The sequence below is a fragment of the Bison bison genome, unplaced genomic scaffold, assembly GCF_000754665.1.
Source record: "Bison bison bison isolate TAMUID 2011002044 unplaced genomic scaffold, Bison_UMD1.0 scf7180017864221, whole genome shotgun sequence".
NCBI classification, from domain to species: Eukaryota; Metazoa; Chordata; class Mammalia; order Artiodactyla; family Bovidae; genus Bison; species Bison bison.
In genome coordinates, this window is record NW_011494793.1 from 711,365 (window position 1) to 731,264 (window position 19,900).

At 50.4% G+C, this 19,900-nt stretch overlaps 1 protein-coding gene across 1 annotated transcript in view; it reads right to left on the minus strand.

The window, feature by feature from the left end:
• The window catches only part of MED26 (mediator complex subunit 26), a 39,909-nt gene that overhangs the window by 1,608 nt on the left and 18,401 nt on the right, over positions 1-19,900 (minus strand). Inside the window, exons 2-3 of the mRNA XM_010845604.1 lie at positions 902-976; positions 4-227 (exon numbers count right to left, since the gene is read on the minus strand). Coding sequence (XP_010843906.1) covers positions 4-227; positions 902-976 — 299 coding nt within the window. The remainder of the gene's footprint in view (positions 1-3; positions 228-901; positions 977-19,900) is intronic.

The window sequence follows — 19,900 nt, forward strand, 5'->3', positions numbered from 1 at the left end:
TGGACACTCTTAGGCGGGCCGGCCGCCCCTGCCTCTGGCCGGCAGTTATGGGCACCGCCATTGGCCGAGCCGGGGGCACCCGCCAGCCCCCGCAGCGCAGCCTCATTCTGGTGCACGGGCTCGATGAGCTTCTGCCAGCTCCGCAGCAGCTTCTTGGCCCGCTTGGCGAGCTCCTCGTTCTTGGTCTTCTTGCGGACGTCGTTGATGAGCTTCCCAAGGCGGGTTTCCTACAGCCAGAGAGACACAATGACACGCTTTTAGGACAGGGACACCCCGTGAAAAGAGAGCTGGGCAGAAATGGAGCTTCCCATGGAGCTGGGGGAAGGGCTCCATATCTTTGTAATGACCCCACAGGCCCCCTAAACCACTGGTCTCCCAGACACAAAACCTATCAAGATTTTGGGTCCCATGTGACATTTAAATTCTCAAACCCAAGTCCTCAGATCTTACAGTCCATGGGACAGACAGGGCATTCTCAGAAGCATCATCTCACAGGTTCCCAACTCCTGAAGGCCGCGGACCATTCACGGCCACCGCGAGGACACTTTGCCAGAGGAGATTTCTAGGTGAGAGTACACTGTGGCGAAGGCAACAGCACACGGGACCTCGAGCCAGCATCACTCACTGGAAGCCCTGCTGCGCACTGCAGTGTGCAGGGCCTCCTGCAGAGAAAGGGGCCTCAGCTCTGAACTAAAGCCTCGTATTTCCTGCAGTGCCTGTGTGCTGTGGACTGGCACAGTGCAGGCCAGGAGGGCATGCCCCCCTCACTCTTCCCTTTAAGGCCTTGCTGGGCCAGTGAGCAAAGTCTCTGAGGCTCTAAGAAGTCAGGAAAGCCCAGGGTTGGGGCAGCCCAGGCCCCGCCCTCACTGCCCGCCCTAGTGCTCAGACCTGGAACGCTCACCTCCAGTGCCTCTTTGGTAATGGGGTATTTCTCCAGGCTGGAGATGACTTCCTGCACCGCCACCATGTTCCGGATCTGTAAAACAAGAGCCACTGTCAGACCCTAGGCACTTCTCCCTTTCCCAAGAGCCAGTGGGGCCAGCATCACCAGAGACCCACCTCCTGTAGCCTCCTACCTGCTCCCAGGGACCAACACGACACCTAGTGCGCACCCTCCCATCTGCCTCCTCCAGTGCACGGTGAACAGGTGACTGAGTCTGTCCACGGACACACCCATCTGCCCAAGTGGCTGCGCACAACTGAAATTCACATTTATGAAACAAGATTCACTCTTGATGTGGGAAATGCACGTAAGTCTGCCATCTGACAGGAGGTTGACTTATTGAATAAAATGCGCCACGTTTAAAACAGCTGTGCATAATAATCTAATCAACTTAGTTGCATTAACAAGATCTTTATAGAGTTCATCTAAAGACATCACAAGGAGAGCAGAAGTCACAAAGTGGGAGGAGATCAATGCCACAGGCCCCCCCGGTCTGTGTTTGAGCCCACAGAGAACACGGGCGGGGAGACACGAATGGGGACTGGGCATGACAAAAGATCGTGCAGCAGTGCTCAACTCTCCTGGCCATCAGGCGAGGCAGACGGAACCCACAAGCGGCTGCAATGAATACACAACAGACTGCTGGAAATGGCATCTGACAACACCAGGTAGTTCTGGGGTGCGGCCAATTCTGGGGAGCACTGGGCTGTGTTTGGTCAAATCAAACACTTGTGTGTCTTGTGACCAAGCAATTCTATACCTCGGATGACACGTGCTATGAGCCAGGCCCTGTTCTACCAAGGTCTGTTTCCATACAGCACCACTCCACTGAATTATCACAACCTCAAGTGGAAGGTGTTAGCTATTATTACATCACATTTTATGAATGTGATGTAAAGGAGTGGGTCATGTGGCCGTATGTTGTAATGACATCACTGTAGTCCAAAAGCTGAACAGACTAAGAAATTCAAGAGCTCTAGAAATGAGCACACTGCAGCTTCAGTACATCAACAAGATGAACTTCAAACCACGGTGGATGAAAAGTCACAGGAGATACACACTGGGTTGATTCCAACCACACTAAGCATCACAGCAAACTCAAAAATTAAAATGAACCCCAGATCTAAATGTGAAAGCAAAAACTCTAAGGCTTCTAGAATAAACAGGAGACTATCTCTGCAACCCTGGGGTAGACAAAGATTTTTTTGGAGCCCCAAAGCAATGATGTCTAAGAAAATATCCTGACAAACCAGGCAGTGAGGAGGCTGGTCCCACAGGAACAAGGCCACCTGCTCCCTGTCCCCAGCCCTGGGATTCTGGCCCTGACAGGGTCCTGGGCTTGCCACATGGCCTCTCTCCACCCCAGTGACCTCACCCTGGTATATTTAGAGCCCTGGGTCCCTACACACTCCTGAACCAGCAGTGCCCACAGAGTGAGCCCAGTGGCACAGAGTGTCCTTGTCCTTGGGCAGACGCTGTCCTGCTGCCAGATAGGAGGGGGGAGCCAGAACACCTGAGCAACCCTGGGGGTTGGAGCAAGCTGGCACTGTAGACCCTCGCACAGCCAGAGACCCTCCTGGAAGCTGCACAGGGTGGGGCTGGGGAAAGGCCTGTCACCCCACCGTCACAGCCGAGCAGCCCCTACACTCAGGCGGGTATCCAAAGAGGCTTTCGGCTTTGAGGAGGCGCTCAGGCTCTCCGCGCTGTGGAGAGCACTGTCTGCCGCCTTCCTCAAGTTCAGGGCCGCCCGAGGGCTCATCCCTCTGGTTCCCCTGCTTCAGCCATGCTAGCAAGGGCACTGAGCCTGTGTAGGGAGCATTATCTGGGCATCTGGAGGCAATCAAGCCCTAAGGACCAGGGAGCAGGCCAAGTTCTGCCCTCACCACAGCTAACAGGCAGGTGTCCTGGGCTCTATGCAGTGCGAGGTTGGGCTTCCAGCCTCAGATCCAGCAGACAGTAATAGCCTAGCAGCCTGCAGCCCTTGCCTCCACCCTCAACAAGAGGGCCCAATGCACAGCAGAGACGCCAAGGCTCAGATATAGCCAAGGGGAGGCTTCTAGCCAGGCTCCAGGCCTGTGAAAAAAACCCACTACAGGACTGCTGGGGCAGGGAGGTAGGTAGGCGTCAGGTAAAAGGCAGGCCAGGGGTGCCTGTGGTGAGAGCAGTATCTAAGCTGGGCCTCCAAGGTGGACAGCAGAAGCCTCAACACATCCAGAGAAGGTGAGATGGTATCAAAGCCCTGGAGAGGGGAGAGAAGTCCAGAGCAAAGACCTTGGCGTGAGCCAGGATGCCAGCAGGAAAGAGCAGACCTGGGGAAAGCAGGCTGACTACACAACGGCCTTCCATTAACCTTAGCCACGGTGGGAGCCAAACTGCTCCCGCTACCCTAACAGACCACCCTGTTTTTAGGTCCTGCCTGGCACCTGTCTGTCCAAAAATACATTCACCCACCATCACAGTAGAGACAGTATGCCACTGTTGCGCAGGAAGGAAGCCTCTGAGCCACTCCCAGACGCTGACGCCAAGGGGGACTTTGGGGCAGCTCTACAGGCCAGAGAGCCCAAGGGTCATTCACAGCCTCCTGCTCTCAGGAAGAGCCTGGCACATACATGGCCTTTGGATATCTCCCCTGGAATTCATTGCCATGGAATGAAACCAAAACAAAACTACTAAACAAAAAAACACCTCTCAAAACCACTTGCCAAACAGCTTTCCCAAAAGGAGCAGAATTCACATGCATGGGACGTCTGAACACTTGCAGCCTCATCTTCTCATTAGGACTCCTTCAACAGCTACAGATTCATCTTTATTTCCTTAATAAGGAATGAAGCCAAGTGCTACCTACCCTTTCTACTAATGTCGACTTTTCCTGTAAGTTGTTCACTGTCCCAGCCCACATATTTTCATTATTTGATTGTCCTCTTTATTGCAAGTAAATATCCTTCCAGGTGATGATGTCTGCCCCTGTGCATGGGGATGCCTAAGTGTTCCCAGGGCAGGCGCCAAGGAGCACTGTCAGGAGCAGGGAGGGCTCCTCTGGAGAGGCAGGCATCAGGCGAGGTGGGCCAGGCAGCAGCGGAGCACTCCGAGGAGCAGAGGCAGGGCCGGAAGTCCGTGGGAGTCAGCGGGCAGCCCCGGGCGAGGCCCAGGTGAGCACGGTCACTTGGTGACCAAGGGTGGAACTGCCTTCTCCTCTACCGCGCCAAGGGCTTGCAGATTCTAGACTCGTGATTCACGAGGGATAACTGGGTATCCATGGTCAGACAGGAAAGTGAACCAATATCCATCCTAGGCAGAAAGGAGGGGAAGCAGCCCCCTAAACTGGGTTCCTCCCAGCCGGGCTCAGGCAGGGAGAGAAAGAACCCTTCCCAAACACATCCCCATTTACACCTCAGGGATGCCCCAGGGTACATGCTGGCAAGCGAGGAGGGGACCCTCCTTACCAGCACCAGACCCCAGGGTTCTTATGCGGACCTCCCGTCGGGAGAGGACCAAGAGCACGGGGGAAGCACCAGGCCTCCCTCTGGAGAGCCCCGCATCGAGTGCTAGGTCACGACTGCAGCCAGTCTAACCCACATTTGCTGCGTGACTCACAGTGAATGAGGAGGAGGAAGGGGCACTGGCTGCCCACAAGTGACAGGACCAGGGGAGGGCGGCGGCCCTCACAAGCAGCTGGGTCAGAGTTCAGACCATCTAGTGCAGGATGTCACTACCTCCTCGGCACATGTCTGAGAGCTGTTCTGCGGCTGGGTCACTGCTCTGCATCTGGATCCATGTGCGGAGGTGGGGCCAGCCCAAGGGGGCAGATCCACCACTGCTCAGCCTCCTGCTAGCAGTAATTCAGGGCAGAGGTAGGTAAACCTCAGGCCCTGAATAATTACCGCCCTGTGGGGGATTTCCAGCCCTGATGTGAAACAAGGAACTGAGACTTCTTTGGCGTCTATCCGCTCACTGCTCCCTTTTCTCCACGCATCAACGGTTCCCACTCCACTCGAAATCCCCAATCTCTTGGCAGTGCAGCTAGACGTGTGCAGCCCTGGTGGCAAAGGGGAAACCCTGTACTCCCCAAGTTCAAGAACTGGTGAGACCCAAAGGCACTAGAGTAAGCTAGTAAGGCATTTCAGCCTGACTCTCACAGGATCACTCCTTGTTGGGTTCCTGCAGGCACCGAAGTCTCTAGCTTCTCTTTCTTGAAACTCCACTTTACAGATAAGAAATCTGAGGGTCCAGAAAGGCAACAGAAGCCTAGTGCTCACCATGCAGCTGAAGATGGAGGAGAGTGGCTTTACACTAGCCTGGCACGGGGCCTGCCCACCATACACAGCCCAGCTGGTGCTTTACTGGAGGGGCTCCCAGACACCACCAGGCTGGTGACAGCCTCCCACCCACATACTCTCATCAACCTGCCACAGTGGGAAAATGGACAGGTTACAGAGTTCCTGGTAGCCACACAGGGTGGCTTCGTGCCCAGAGCACCAATGGATGATGGTCTCTGGGCTGCCTCTGTCTCCCACCTAGGGTGCTCTAGAGCTGAGAGGTCTCCAACAGCAGGGCCTTCAGCCCATCCCCAGTGCTTGCCCTGAGCTGCAGACCACTTGGTAAATGACAAAGGCACTGCAGTCTCCCTGCCAGGGCCTGAAATGACACACACTGAGGTGGGACTCACCCCGCCTGTCTAGCCAGCCCGTGAGCACACTGTGGCCCTGCACCTATGCAGCACAGCCCACACCAACTCCTTCAGGGGCTTAAAGCCCACCAGGTCAGTGGTAAAAGCTAGTTCACTTTAAAACCAGCCATGTGGAAGTCACACTTTTTTTTTTTTAAAGCAGAATAGTCTAGACTAGAATTTACAAAAACCAATTAGCTCAAAAGGCTTTGGAACTGTTCATCAGCAAGCAAGCTGTCCTTCCAAACCAAAACACGACACAGATGGCACCCAGAAGCAAGCAAACCTCGAGCTTTTCAACGTGCTGAGCATTCTAAGGTCATCCTTGGCTGAGTCACCATGCCCTGCCAGCCCCATGGCAGGTGTCAGTCGTGTTTGCTGAGGGTGTGCACGCTGGTGAAAGGGGCTTTGCCAGGCGAGTGTGTGTCTGTGATTTGGTCCCAGCCTCACTCTTCAGCCACAGCAAGTCTTCCCGCTTCTGATGAACTTTACACGTTCCCAAAACGGGTGCCGTTCTGTGACTCAAACTGCCTCTACCACAAGTCAGTGCAAGAGCTGAGCCTGGTGGTGACCAGCGTGTGTCCCACCCCACTTTGCCGAGTGAGGAAAACAAGTCGATGTGCCTTGAGTCTACCTCTCAGCTCTGCAAGGTGCAGCCTCCTGGCTCCGCTCTGCCTTGCTCTGTCCCACAGCCAGGCAGGCGCCAGGGGAACCTTCCTCAGGCAGATGCCCTGTCAGCGCCCTGCCTGGCTTTCAAAGGCGCCTCCTTCTGCCAGGACCCCATGGGAACCTCACACCCACAGGAGCTAAGTCACTCTCATTCACGGCTGCTGAGAGGAAGAGCGACACTGGGGCGGGGGCTGTGTCTCAGCCGCAGTCGCCAAGCTCACCACTTGCAAAAGCACAAAAGCACTTCCTCATCAGTGGGGCCCATCTGCTCCCCGGGAGCGTCCACAGCTGGAGGGTGGCCGCTGCCTGCGTGGCCCTGCCTGCTGTACACTCACAGCCCGCAGAGCACCCGTGGCCAGAGCAGCCGACTGCAGCTGCGACTTGGCCCAGGAAGCCGGCAGAGAACACTGCCTGCACCTCATGAGCAGCCCAGGAAGAGGGAGCCCAGGGCCGCTACCATGAACGGCGGCCAACCAGGGGACCTCTGTGAGAGGCTTGCGGAGGTGAGAGAGGCTTGCAGACAAAGCGGGGGAAGTGGGGGGAGACCAGCACTTCTCTCCACAGTGCTGGCCCTCAAGCCCTTCTCTCATCTGTCCCAGCAGCGCTTCCCAACAAAACCACAAGCTTCAGCTCTCCTGACCTCTGAATCAGGTCAACGCACAATTCCTGTTGTAACTTGGCCCTTTCAGAGAGTGTAAGAGCTCTCAATGTGTCGTATCTGGGAGTTGGTTCATTCCTACAGTTTGCAGTTGCAAAGTCAGAAAGCCAAGCAGAGTGTTTTCTATCCGCATCCATGCTTGCAGAAGGGTCCGGTTGTCAGTGCCTGTGACAACATACAGCACACCATGTGGGTTCCTCCCTCCCAGCCGTGCTCTCGTGGAAACAGCCAGTAAGAATACCAGCTGTGTAAGACGAAACGTCCGATGCCCGTGGGAGGGGCACACAGTGCTCGGCCCACATACACCCAGAATACCGGCAACCCCAAATGAGAACCAGCCAGCTTTTCAGGAAGCGATGGGGCCAGCCTCCGAGAGAAGGCTGAGTGAAGCCGCAAGGGGACGGCAGGGCACTCCCGCACTGCAGTGAACCCTCCTGGCACTCGGGCCGGGCAGAGAAGCAGCCGGGCCGGACCTGGCTTCCAGTGCCGGCCCAACCAAGACTTGAAGCAAGACCAGCCACCAACCCGAGCCCAGCTCTCCTTCCAGGAGTCAGGAAGCCTGCGTGGAATGTTGGGAAATTCACAGATCATCTGTAGACATTGAGGCACGCTGACTACCCTCTAGGGAGACTGTGCCCACGGGGGTCAGGCCAAGCTGGTCCTATCCACTGCCCACCAGGCCATTCTGTGGTTTCTAAGATCCTTTCAAGACAGTGCAGTGCCCAATGTGGCATGCCAAGAGTCTGCCAGTCTGCTCACTTGGGCTGCTATAGGAGTCCTGAGAACAGGGGAGAGCCTAAAATTTCCCTCAACAAGGCACCAAACACAGGCCAGGGAGATAATAGGAAGGGCTGGTTACGGCCCAGTGTTGAGGCATGGGTAGAAATGGCCGAAGGCAAGGACAGAAGCAACAGGTGAGGCACTGCAACTGAGGCTGAACTGAGCCGCCAGGAACACCATGGTGGCAACACCCAGCAGGCTCCTTTACGACATCTGAAGGACTATGGAGAAGAAAGCCAAGGCCGTACCCCTTCTCAGAGGGCCTCAAGCCCAAACTAGCCCCAGAACCTGAGGCTGCACCGCCGACGACCAGGCTGCCTGGGGTAAGCACTGAGGGTGAGTCACGGACATGCGACAGACCCGCAGCCCTCACCTTCCTGGGTACTCCACACGGGGTCACCATGTCTGTTCTGAGAGCAGAGTAACAGGAACTGCCAGTGCCACAGCAGATACATCACTTGGCAAGTCACAGGTTAGGTATAGAGGAGCCCTCGTCTCCTTCCACAGAACAGGATCTGAGATCTGCAAACTCACCAGGCCCTAAAGGTAACTGAGGGTTGGGTGAGCCTGTCCTACGTGATACAACAGCCACCAGGCAGGACACGGCCTAATGGGCTGCACCACACACTCCAGGGCAAAAAGCATGAGCGAACACTGCACATGGGAGGTGAGCAGAGAGCTCCGAGCCCACCCACCTAGCTCACTCAGTCATTCCTTCAGCCACGAAGTGGGAGGATGACAGAAGTGTCCTACAGGCTCCTGGGAGGGGAACAGGAGACACACACGAACACCCAGGACCTGGCCTGACTGGCTCACAGTAAGCACTCAAGAAAGGGGATCACCACGGAGCCGTCATGGGACTACACTTGAGAGGGGTCAGGCTCAAGGCCACCTCTTTCCCCCACCTGCTGCCCTGAGCTTTGTGTGGAACCAGAAGACCAGCAGTGGGTGTGGGGACTTTCTCAGTGGGCATTCCTGCAACAGGGGAGGCATTCCTGCAACAGCCGCTGTGGAGAAAACCAAGGACATCATCACGTGGAGCAGGAAGGGAAGTCTGTGCATGGTATCAAACACCATGTAAGGATGAACATTCACACCCCAGGACCCAGCAAATCCTACTCTGGGGTAGGGACCAACAGAAACCTGAGCACATACGTGTCGAGAATGGTCAGGGCGGCCGTATTCAGAACAGTCCCATCTGAAAACCATCCACATGGCCACCAACACTAAACAGATGATGAAGTCACGATCCAGCTGTTCAATGTCAAATGAAGACAGTACTGCTATACATAACATCGAAGATAAAACCTCAAAACAAGTCGAATGAAAGACTGGAAGCTCAAAAGCTGGCAAAATTTGTCCATGGTGACAGAAGTCAGGGGAATTGGGGGTGGGGAGAGGCTAGGAGAGGGAAGAAGAATGGCTTCTGGGGAGAAGCTCTGTTCCATGACCTTGGTGGGAGTTACTGGGGTATGTTCACTTCACAAACACGCACTGAGATATAAACTTAGAACTTACGCACTTTTCTGGGTATATGCTATACTTTTAGGAAAAACTGGTCTGAGAAGCCATCCCATCCTAGAAACAGATGCCAGAGCTACTGGAGTTAAAGAGGAGGGAGAGGTACTGTCAAGCCAGCCCCTTGCCCCCCATATGGGGGGCAAAGACCCTCTGAGGGTCCCATAGAACAAGGTCTGAGAACGTGGACCAGGAGCCCAGGCTGCCTCTGAGATACCCAGCATGTGCTATGTTTCACAGCTCACAGAGAAAGGCATCCACACCACTCCCACCCCGGGCAGAGGCCAGTCTGGGGAAAGCAAGGGCATTCTGAAGGCTCTACAGCAGGAGTACTGAGCAGGCCAGTGTTCCCAGGAAGGAGCAAGCTCTTCAGTTACTGAAGAGAGGCAGGCAGGCAGTAACCACTACCTGGGCATCACCAGCTGGCACCCCGGTTAGATGGGCCTCTGGCTCCTACCACTTAGGTTCTCTCCTAAGAACACAGACCTCCAGAGGAGGTGTTATGCCACTTCCCCAACGAGGAAGCCAGGGTGCCCGTTATACACCTGGCCACAGTTTCAATACTAACCTAACCTTCTGATCCTGTGCAGTTAGCCCATGTCTGCCTCCACTCAATGGGCCACCAGCAAGTCGTATTGATGCCAGGAACAGAGAGCTGGCTCAAGGGAGGACAGTGCAACAAATCAGATAAGGGAAATTCCACATGCCTACACCAGGAATGAAGACAGAAAACAAAGACTAAAAATTAAAGTGGGGAAGGCAGATTAACATTCAAAAATCAATGTAATCCTTTTCTAAAAAGGAAAAGCCCATGATCATTTCAACAGATGTAGAAAAAAAAATTGACAAAATTGAACATCCATTCCTGATGAAAACTCTCAGCAAGCCAGGAACAGAAGAGAACTTCCTTGGCCCAGCAACACCCACAGCAAACATCACACCTGGTGGCGAAGAGTCGAATGCTTTCCCCCAGGAACAGGCACAAAACCAAGGATGTGTGTCACCACTTCCACTCATTTTTGTCAGGAGATTCCACGTAGTTCAATAAGGCAAGGGAAAGAAAAGGAAGAAAGAAAAAGAGGGAGGGAGGGAGGAAGAAAAATCCATCTAGATTGGAAAACGAGAAGTAAAGCTGTCTTTATTCATAAATAACAGAACAGTCTATATGGAAAATCTTAACACAAATTCTACAAAAAAAGTGAGTTTAACAAGGCTGTAAGATATAAGTTCAATATAAAATTCTATGATATTCCTATACGCAAGCAACAAACATTCAGAAATTGAAAAATTTTAAACCAATTCTATTTACAACAGCAATTAAAAGTATGAAGAACTTACAGATAAATTTGACAAAAGGCCTCAACACTGAAAACTACAAAACAGGGCTGAGAGACATTAAGAGGGGCATCCGTTAATGCAAAGATGGCTGCTGTCTAGTCGCTAAGTCGTGCCTGACTCTTGTGACCTCCATGGACTGCAGCCTGCCAGGCTCTTCTGTCCATGGGATTTCCAAAGCAAGAATACTGGGGTGGGCTGCCATTTCCTACTCCTGGGGATCTTCCTGACCCAGGGATCCAACACGCGTCTCCAGCATCAGCAGGCAAATTATTTACCACTGAGCCACCAGTGAAGCCCAATGGAAAGATATACCAAGATAATAGCTTGGAAGAGTTGATATTGTTAAGATGTCAGCTCTCCCCCAAACTGATCTATAGATTCAATGCAATTCCAAATGGAATTCCAGCAGGGTCTTTGGGAGAGATTGACAACTTGATTCTAAAATTTATACGGAAACATAGAGTTCCTAGAAAGGTAACAAACTTGGAAAAAAAGAAAACTGGAAGCCCATATTACAAGTGTGGTACTGGTGCAAAGACAAACTGAACAGATCAATGGAACAGAACAGTCCTTTAACAAACCCACACGGGCAGCTAGCTGACTCTTAACAAAGATGGTAAGGCAATTCAGTAGTGAATGAATAATCTTTCAACAAACAATGCTGGAATAACTGGGTAGCCATAGGCAAAAAACAACACTGAAAGAAAATATCAAACCTTGACCTCTATCTCACAAGATACACAAAAATTAACACAAAATAGATCATAAACCTAAGAGTGAAACTACAGAATGTCGTCTTTTCTACAGAAGAAAACAGGAAAATCTTAGTGACCTTGGGTTTAAAAGGCAAAGATTTTAGTAATAATACACAAAAAGCACAAACTACAGAGAAAACAAACTGAATTTCATCAAAATTGAAAATAATTTGCTCTTCAAAAGATGACACTGCTATGAAAATGAAAAGGCAAGTCACAGACTGGGAGAAAAGATACACAAATCATGTATCTAAGAAAGGACTTGTCTCTAGAATATATAAACACCTCTTTCAATAATTACACAAAGAACCCAAGGGAGGGAGGAAATGGGCAAATGATGTGAACAGATATTCAAATCTTTCACCAAAGAGATATGCATGGCAAACACAAATACTTCAAGAGATACTCAACCTTATTAGTCATAGTGAAAGTCGCTCAGTTGTGTCCGACTCTGCGACCCCATGGACTATACAGTCCATGGAATTCAGGCCGGAATACAGCAGTGGGTAGCCTTCCCTTCTCCAGGGGATCTTCCCAACCCAGGTCTCCCGCATTGCAGGCGGATTCTTTGCCAGCTGAGCCACAAGAGAAGCCCAAGAATAGCCTACCCCTCCTTCAGCAGCTCTTCCTGACAAATTCAAATTAAAACCATCGTGAGATATCACTATACACCTATTAAAATAGCTAAAGCTAAAAAGACTGACCATACCAAGTGATCACCAAAGTGTGGGACAACTGATACTCTCATACACTGCTGGTGGGTGGGGTGGCAGTATAAAATGGTATAATCACCTCGGAAGACATTCTGACAGATTATTAAGCAACCCAAAAGTCCATCAACACATGTATGATAAATTTTAGGATACTCATAAAATGAAACATTACTTAGCAACAAAAAAGAACAAACTATTGATATACACAACATGCATGAATCTCAAAATAAGAAGGAAAGAGCCTAGATTAAAAAAAAAAAAAAAAGAGTACACGATTTTACAAAATTCTAGCAAAGGCAGATTAATCTACACTGACTATAGATTAGCAGTTGCCTAGGGATGGGGGTGGGCTGAAGGGAAGATTACAATGGGACAAGAAAAAACTTTTGGAAATATGTTTAATACCATGATTGTGATGATGATTTTTCAAGTGTATTCACAGATCAAAATATATCCGATTGGGTACTTTAAGTGTGCACAGTTTATTATATGTCAATTATACCTCAATAAATTTGTGAAATGACTATGGAGGCAGATGACAGATGCAACAGGTCCTGGAAAAAAAGGAGAGGGCGGGAGGCAAGAGAAGGAAGGCTTCTTTGTTGGAGGTTAGCTCCCCCTGGGGTGGAGGGCGCAGCATGAAGGCCCTTCTCCCTTCAGGAAAATGAAGAAGGCTGTCATGCCCAGGCCTCTCACGGGTATCATAAGGCCTGTGTGACAAAGGCACGTGTGTGATGCACTCCTCATAACAGACTGCACTCCAGTCTGCCTAGGCATTATCTCAATCCATATGCGCTGTGCCCCCCCCCCACCCCACCCATTCTGCTTGCCCTGCAACACCTGTGCACCAGCAGACTGCACAGCCTGCCTGCAGGCCAGGAAAAGGCGCAGCAAACACGCTGTGGCTGGAGCTGGGTGCCGGTGTCTTACAGGTTGTGAAATGACAGGCTCACTAGCTCCCCGGGACTGAGCTTCAGGACACGTGCTCTCCTCAGCCTGCCTGTGGGGTTTTGTCATCCTTCAACTGGAGACCCTGGCGAGGGAGCCAAACTCCTGTCCTCACATGGGAAAGGCCAGTGGCCACAAACATCTACATAACGTCTTAGGTAAACAGCAGTCTGTTCTCCTCTCCAACAGGTGGTGTGAGTGATAACCTATTTCCATCCTCCTGACGAGAAAACAGCCTCTGAGCATCTGACAGCTTCTTTCTCCCCCTCACTCTTCAGTCTTCTCCAATGTATTAAGTTCCTGGGCATGAAAATGTCTGAAATCCTGCCCTCCCCCTCCCCCGAGACAGCTGAGCTAGACCCTTACTACTCTCAAGCGTGAGTGAATGAAGGACAGATAGATAAATGAAGTCCCACCTTACTGTCCTCAACAGCTGGCACTGTGTTAAGCCAATGTTATAAACCTCTCAGGGGTCTCCCTCTGTAGCAACCTGGGATCTGCAGTCACCAAGTTAGCATCTGGAAAGCAAACAGGCCTTTCCTGTTGCCAGCTGTCACCTGCACCAGCCGCCCCACAAGGGTCACAGGGAACAGGGAGGTGACTCTCAGTGCCGCTCACACACAGCCCCATGGAAGACAAGAGGAAAAGCACCATGCCTGGGTGGCCAGCAGAGGGAAGGCTGGGACAAGAGCAGCAGAAGGCTATGACCAGGGTCGCCACGTTGGTCAGTAGGACCCAATGGCTTTGGGGAGAGTCTTCTATTTTAAACACAATGGTCCTAGAAGTTACCACAATGACAAAGATTTTTCCCAAATTACTTGGCCACCATGAAATGATTCCAAAGGATTACATAAACAGGGGGAAGGAAAGTCAGGTGAGGTTTTTGCGAAGGCAACATTAAAGCAATGGGGACGTCGAACACCACAATCCAGTGTGCTAATGCAGTGACGGCAAGATCTGCGAGGTGGTAGCCCTGCCTGACATGCAGCTGAGCGGAAGGCTGCTGGCAGAAGATTAGGGCGCAGGGGAGGACCTCGACGGCTCCCGAAGCCATCTACTACCAAAAGCCAAATCAACTGCTTCCTCCCAACCTTCCCTGATGGGGACCCTTGGGAAAGCCTGACCACTCAACAGTCGTCCCCACTGGGCTGGTGTGGACCCCATCAGCACCATCTGCCTCACCCCAAACCACCTGCATCCCACAGGGGAAGGGTGGTAAAACTGATCCCGAGGATGAGCGCCTACCCCATGGCTGAATGTCAGAGGACAGCCCTGCAGCAAGACATGACATCCCAGTCATCAAACATTTGAGGCAAGGTGGGACCCAGCTCCAGGAGAAGCACCACAGCAGCTTTTCCTTGCTTTAAATGTACCAGGCAAAGAACACTGAGGAGAACTGGGAACACAGAAGACTTCGCTTTTTACTGTATTTCCCTCAGTATATAACTTTTCTATTATTATTTTCTCACTACTTTAAACCAGTTTTTTAAAACTTTTTAAAAAAGTTTATTTCTTCCCTTTTCTGTAGCCACCATTACAGGTGGATACCAAACAGAACTGGCAAGGCAACTAGGTGAAGAAACAGCACAAGTTTTCACTAAAACTTACATTAACACTGAAACGGAAATTGAGAGAGAGGTCTAACTGGGCCTCCCAGGTGGCATTAGTGGTAAAGAACCTGCCTGCCAATGCAGGAGACTGAAGAGATGCAGGTTCAATCCCCGGGTTGGGAAGATGCCCCGGAGGAGGGCATGGCAACCCACTCCAGTATTCTTGCCTGGAGAATCCCATGGACAGAGGAGCTTGGCAGGCTATAGTCCGTGGGGCTGCAAAGAGTCAGACCTGACTGAGCATGCAGGCTGTCAATGTACCCAAACTGCTCTGCCCAGGTAAGTTTTCACCAAAGTCGAGGACCTCTCAGCCCTGCCTTGCCTCATCTCTTGGACCCTGGGCAGATCCTGACATCCCTCTGCATTCAAGACCTCTACATCCTCCTCTCAGAGCTCTTCAAGGCACAGTCTCAGTCCCTTTCCTTCTCTCACCGCACTTCTCCACTGCCTGAGTAGTCCCACCCCCAGGCAGCATCACAGCTGCATCTGGGGCCCAGGCATCACCTCTGGATGCACTTAGAGGCACTTGTGCACCTGACAGGTACTGAGGCTTTCTAAGCACCACCGGCTGACTCCACTGCTCCCCGCCCTCAGAAGTGGGCTAAGACCCTTGGTGCAGGCAAGCCTCCCTTTCTCTCACCTCCAAATAAACCCACTCACACTAGCCCCATTAGACATATGTTCTTTTTTAAAAATGTATTTGTTTTAATTGAAGGGTAACTGCTATACAATACTGTGCTGGTTTCCGCCATCCATCAACATGAATCAGCCATAGGTATACATATGTCCCCTCCCTCTTGACCTCGCCCCCACCTCCCTCTCCATCTCACCCCTCTAGGTGGTCACAGAGCACTGGGTTTGAGATCCCTGCGTCATGCAGCAAATTCCCACTGGCTGTCTATTTTACATGCGGTCATGTATGTTTCAATGCTACTCTCCCGATTTGCCCCCCTCTCCTTCCTGCCACGTGTCCACAGTCTGTTCTTTATGTCTGAGTCTCCACTGCTGCCCTGCAAATAGGTTCATCAGTAGCATCTTTCTAGATTCCATACCTATGCATCAATAGACAGTATTACTTTTCTCTTTCTTACTTACTCCACTCTGTATAATAGGCTCCAGGTTCATCCACCTCATTAGAACTGACCCAAATGTGTTCCTTTTTATGGCTGAGTAATGTACGTGCCACAACTTCGTTATCCATTCAAGATGTTGATAGACATCTTGGGTTTCTTCCATGTCCTAGTTATTGTAAATAGTGCTGGGAGAAATACTGGCGTACACGTGTCATTTTCAAATATGGTTTCCTCAGGATATATGCCCAGTAGTGGGATTGTTGAGTCATATGGTAGTTTTGGAGAAGGAAACGGCAACCCACTCCAGTATTCTTGCCTGGAGAATCCCAGGGACGGGGGAGCCTGGTGGGCTGCTGTCTATGGGGTTGTACAGAGTCAGACATGACTGAAGCGACTTAGCAGCAGCAGCAGCAGCATGGTAGTTTTATTCCTAGTTTTTAAAGGAATCTCAATACTGGCTGTATCAATTTACATTCCCATCAACAATGCAAGAAGGTATCCTTTTCTCTACACCCTCTCCAGCATTTGTTTGACGATGGGCAGATCTGACTAGTACGAAGCGATACCTCACTGTAGTTTTGATTTGCATTTCTCTAATAATGAGTGATACTGAGCATCTTTTCATGTGTCTATTAGCCATCTGTACGTCTTCCTTGGAGAAATGTTCGTTTAGGTTTTCTGCCCACTTTTTGACTGGGTTGTTTGTTTTTCTGGTATTGAGTTGTATGAGCTACTTTGCATTTTGGAAATTAATTCTTTGTCAGTTGTTTCATTTGCCATTATTTCCCCCCATTCTCAGGGCTGTCTTTTCACCTTGTTTATAGTTTCCTTTGCTGTGCAAAAGCTTTTAAGTTTAATTAGGTCCCACTTGTTTATTTTTGTGTTTATTTCCATTATTCTAGGAGGTGGGTCATAGAGGATTTTGCTGTGATTTATGTCAAGTAGTGTATTGCCTATGTTTTCCTCTAAGAGCTTTATAGTTTCTGGCCTTTCATTTAGCTCTTTAATCCATCTTGAGTTTATTTTGTGTGTGGTGTGAGGAGGTGTTCTAGTTTCATTCTTTTACATGGAGCTGTCCAGTTTTCCTAGCACCACTCACTGAAGAGGCTGTCTTTTCTCCACTGTATAATCTAAGGCATGTCTTCTTTGGATCCTGATTTCAACCCTGATGTGGTGGACCTGAGCTTACCTTCTAGCCAACTTGTGACGGTTGCTTTGTCTGAGCACGCCTAAATCCAGCCCCATAACTTTTTACACAGACTGACCAGGCTCAGTGATGAGGACCTGAGGCTTGATGGTGCCCAAGCTCCTCACCCTCAGTTCTGGAGTTTTCCTCCACCTACTCTGGTCTTCCTTTCCTCTGAGAACATCTTCTAGGCCACTACCTACATCACTCTTGAACCCCAACAGCCCCAGGAGGCAGATAACAACAATATGGCTCAGGTCTGACCTCAAAGGCTAAGTTCTGCCTTAGCCCCTCAAGCCACAACCAGCCTGAGCCACGGCAATGTTTCTCTGGGTGACTTTCCTGCTCTTATCCAGAGTTTGCAACAATTATGTAGTTGAAACTGCATCACAGATACTGGTTTTTATTTTTTTCATTGAACACTTCTTCCTGTTGCTGCATACTCTTCATAATGATCTTAACAGCTAAACATCCCATTTATGCGTCATAATTTCCTTGACTTTCTCCACTGCTGGGCATCCCATCTCCTTCTGGGCTCTCCTACTGCAACCAATGTTGTAATGATCATCTTCACAACTTCCTTATCTCATTTTTCCCTAAGAAATAAATTCAGGTGTTCAACTCTGCCCTAGGGGTCCAAATACTTTTATGGCGACTGGTACTGCCTCAACTGGTTTTCACTCTCACCCTGGGCAATGCAATGACCCCACTACAAAGAGGAGGAAGAAAGCAGAGCCAAATCTGCTGTACCCTGCACAGGGTCCTGAAGAGGCAGGCCCAGCTGTCTGGCAGACTGGACTCAGATGTCAGGGCTGTTATCTTTTCCTGCCTTCGTCACCTATTCCATGACTCCACCAGCAGGAAGGGAGAGAGCACCCAGTGCACACAACTCTCCAGGACCAGCACTAAGGCTGCTCTGCCCCCCGCCGCGCCGCCCCCCCCAACTCCAAGGCTGCTGAGAAGACAGGTGAGGATCAATGGGACCGTCACTCTACCTGGGGAGATCAGCTGGGATAGAAGCAAATATGGCATTAATCTTGCTGAAACCTAGAGCAATTTTTACAGCTCAGTGGTGAGATTATCAAGAGTAACTGAGATCTGCCAGGAGAACACAGCCAGCAGACAGAGCTGCCACTTCCGAGGAGAAAGGTGCCCTGCATACAGAGATGGAATGGCTGTCTCCAAAATCAGGAAAACCGTGGACATGGGAGCCAAAACCATTCAGATTGCATACTGAAACAGCTGCAGCTCACAGAGAGAAGACACCAGAATTCATTCAGTGGCTAAGCATTTACCAGGAAAATCAAAATGTGTTTGTGCTGAGGAGGAACTCAGGGAGCAGGGGGAGCTGGAGAGACTTACAGTCATGGCAGGGAAGAAAGGAGACTGACAAGGAAACAGGACAAAGTGACTGTATGCAAAGCTATGAAGAAAATCACCAACGCGACACACTAGAGGAAGGCTTCCTCCCAAGCCCTGGGCCAAGAGAGGTGGTCACCCCAGCCTGGAGTCCCAGAGAGAACCCAGGGAAGCAAAGGGTCTGGAGCAGAATGCTGGACCCAAACCATCTTCAGAATAGCTGGCCTCCAAGACACTCCAACCAAGAGAACCATCCCAGGAGTCAGCTGCAAAGGCACTGACGCCATCTTGGACAAGGAGCCTGCGGCCCGCAGCCCAGATCCAAGCAGGACAGGGGTAGGGTCTCAACCCCAGAGTGTGCTGCATTCAGCTCTCGCCAGCCAGCACTCAGGAACCTTGGGAGCCAGCTGTTATACACAGCCACTGTTAAAACATGCGATGATCAATCACTTGTGGTACAGTGGATGAGACTCCATCTGCCAACGCAGGGGACACGGGTTCAATCCCCGGTCCAGGAAGATTCCACATGCCTTAGAACAACTAAGCCCATGTGCCACAACTACTGAAGCCTGCGTGTCTAGAGCCCATGCTCTGCAACAAGAGAAGCCACTGCAGTGAGAAGCCTGTCACTACAACGAAGACCAAAAAGAAAATAAGTAAATTTTTAAAGAAATGCTACAATAAGGGAGTGGTTGGGACTGCCAGCTGAAGGCTGCTGTGGGCAGGCAGTTATCTCCTGCCTGGTAGCATTCTAAATTTTCTAGAAAAGTCACATATCTGGATTTTTGTAGGAAACCTCCATTTGTATTTTTGTGGCTAATTACAGTTTTAAAAATACTGTACTAGGAGATGTCACAAATCCTTGAGCTCTACCCAGCTCACAAATCACCTCTACTTATGCTCAGTGTCAGGTAGACCGCAGACGCTAAGAGCGATAAAACTGCACAAGCAGGCCTGTGTGTCGGGTGGACACGACATGTATTAACTCAGTGAATCCTCAAAACCACCCCGGGAGATAGGTATTACTACTACCTCTCATCTTCCGCATAAGCACAGTGAAACTCCAAGGTGTTAGGTAACTCGCCCAAGGCCACACAGTCAGGGAGCCAGATCAAGTCCAGGCAGTGTGGCTCAAGTTGGTGCTTGTAAGCTTTGTTTCTAGTTCCTGAAAAACAAAGGCACCAACATGCATAACAGAGACAGTGTCTAAGGGAGTAGGGAGGAATGAGTTCAGAGCTCCTCTGACAAACACTCTGGTGAAAATAGATATCACTTGAGATGTTCCTCTGAGCAGCAAGGATGGATGTCACCTCTGCGTTACTTCTGTTGTATTCCTGGGGTCTGGGGTGACTACTATCCTAGATCACTTGAGTTCCTATCTGTTTTATAGCACATGTCCTGGATTTAACATTTTTTAAACAAAGTTTTAGAATTTCATTAAGACTAGCTTTTAAGTGGAATCTTTATTGCTTCTTAATTTATGGTTTAAAAATGTGTAACGTAATTTACTTTAGCACTCCCTTTCACTTCTACAGGATATCTTCATTTGGATAGCTTTTTTTGTTTTTAATTGATGTCTAGTTGATTTACAATGTTGTGTTAGTTTCAGGTATTCAGCAAAGTGATTCAGTGTTAAAAAGGCTGAAAGAGACAAATATCATGATATCATTTATATGTGGAATCT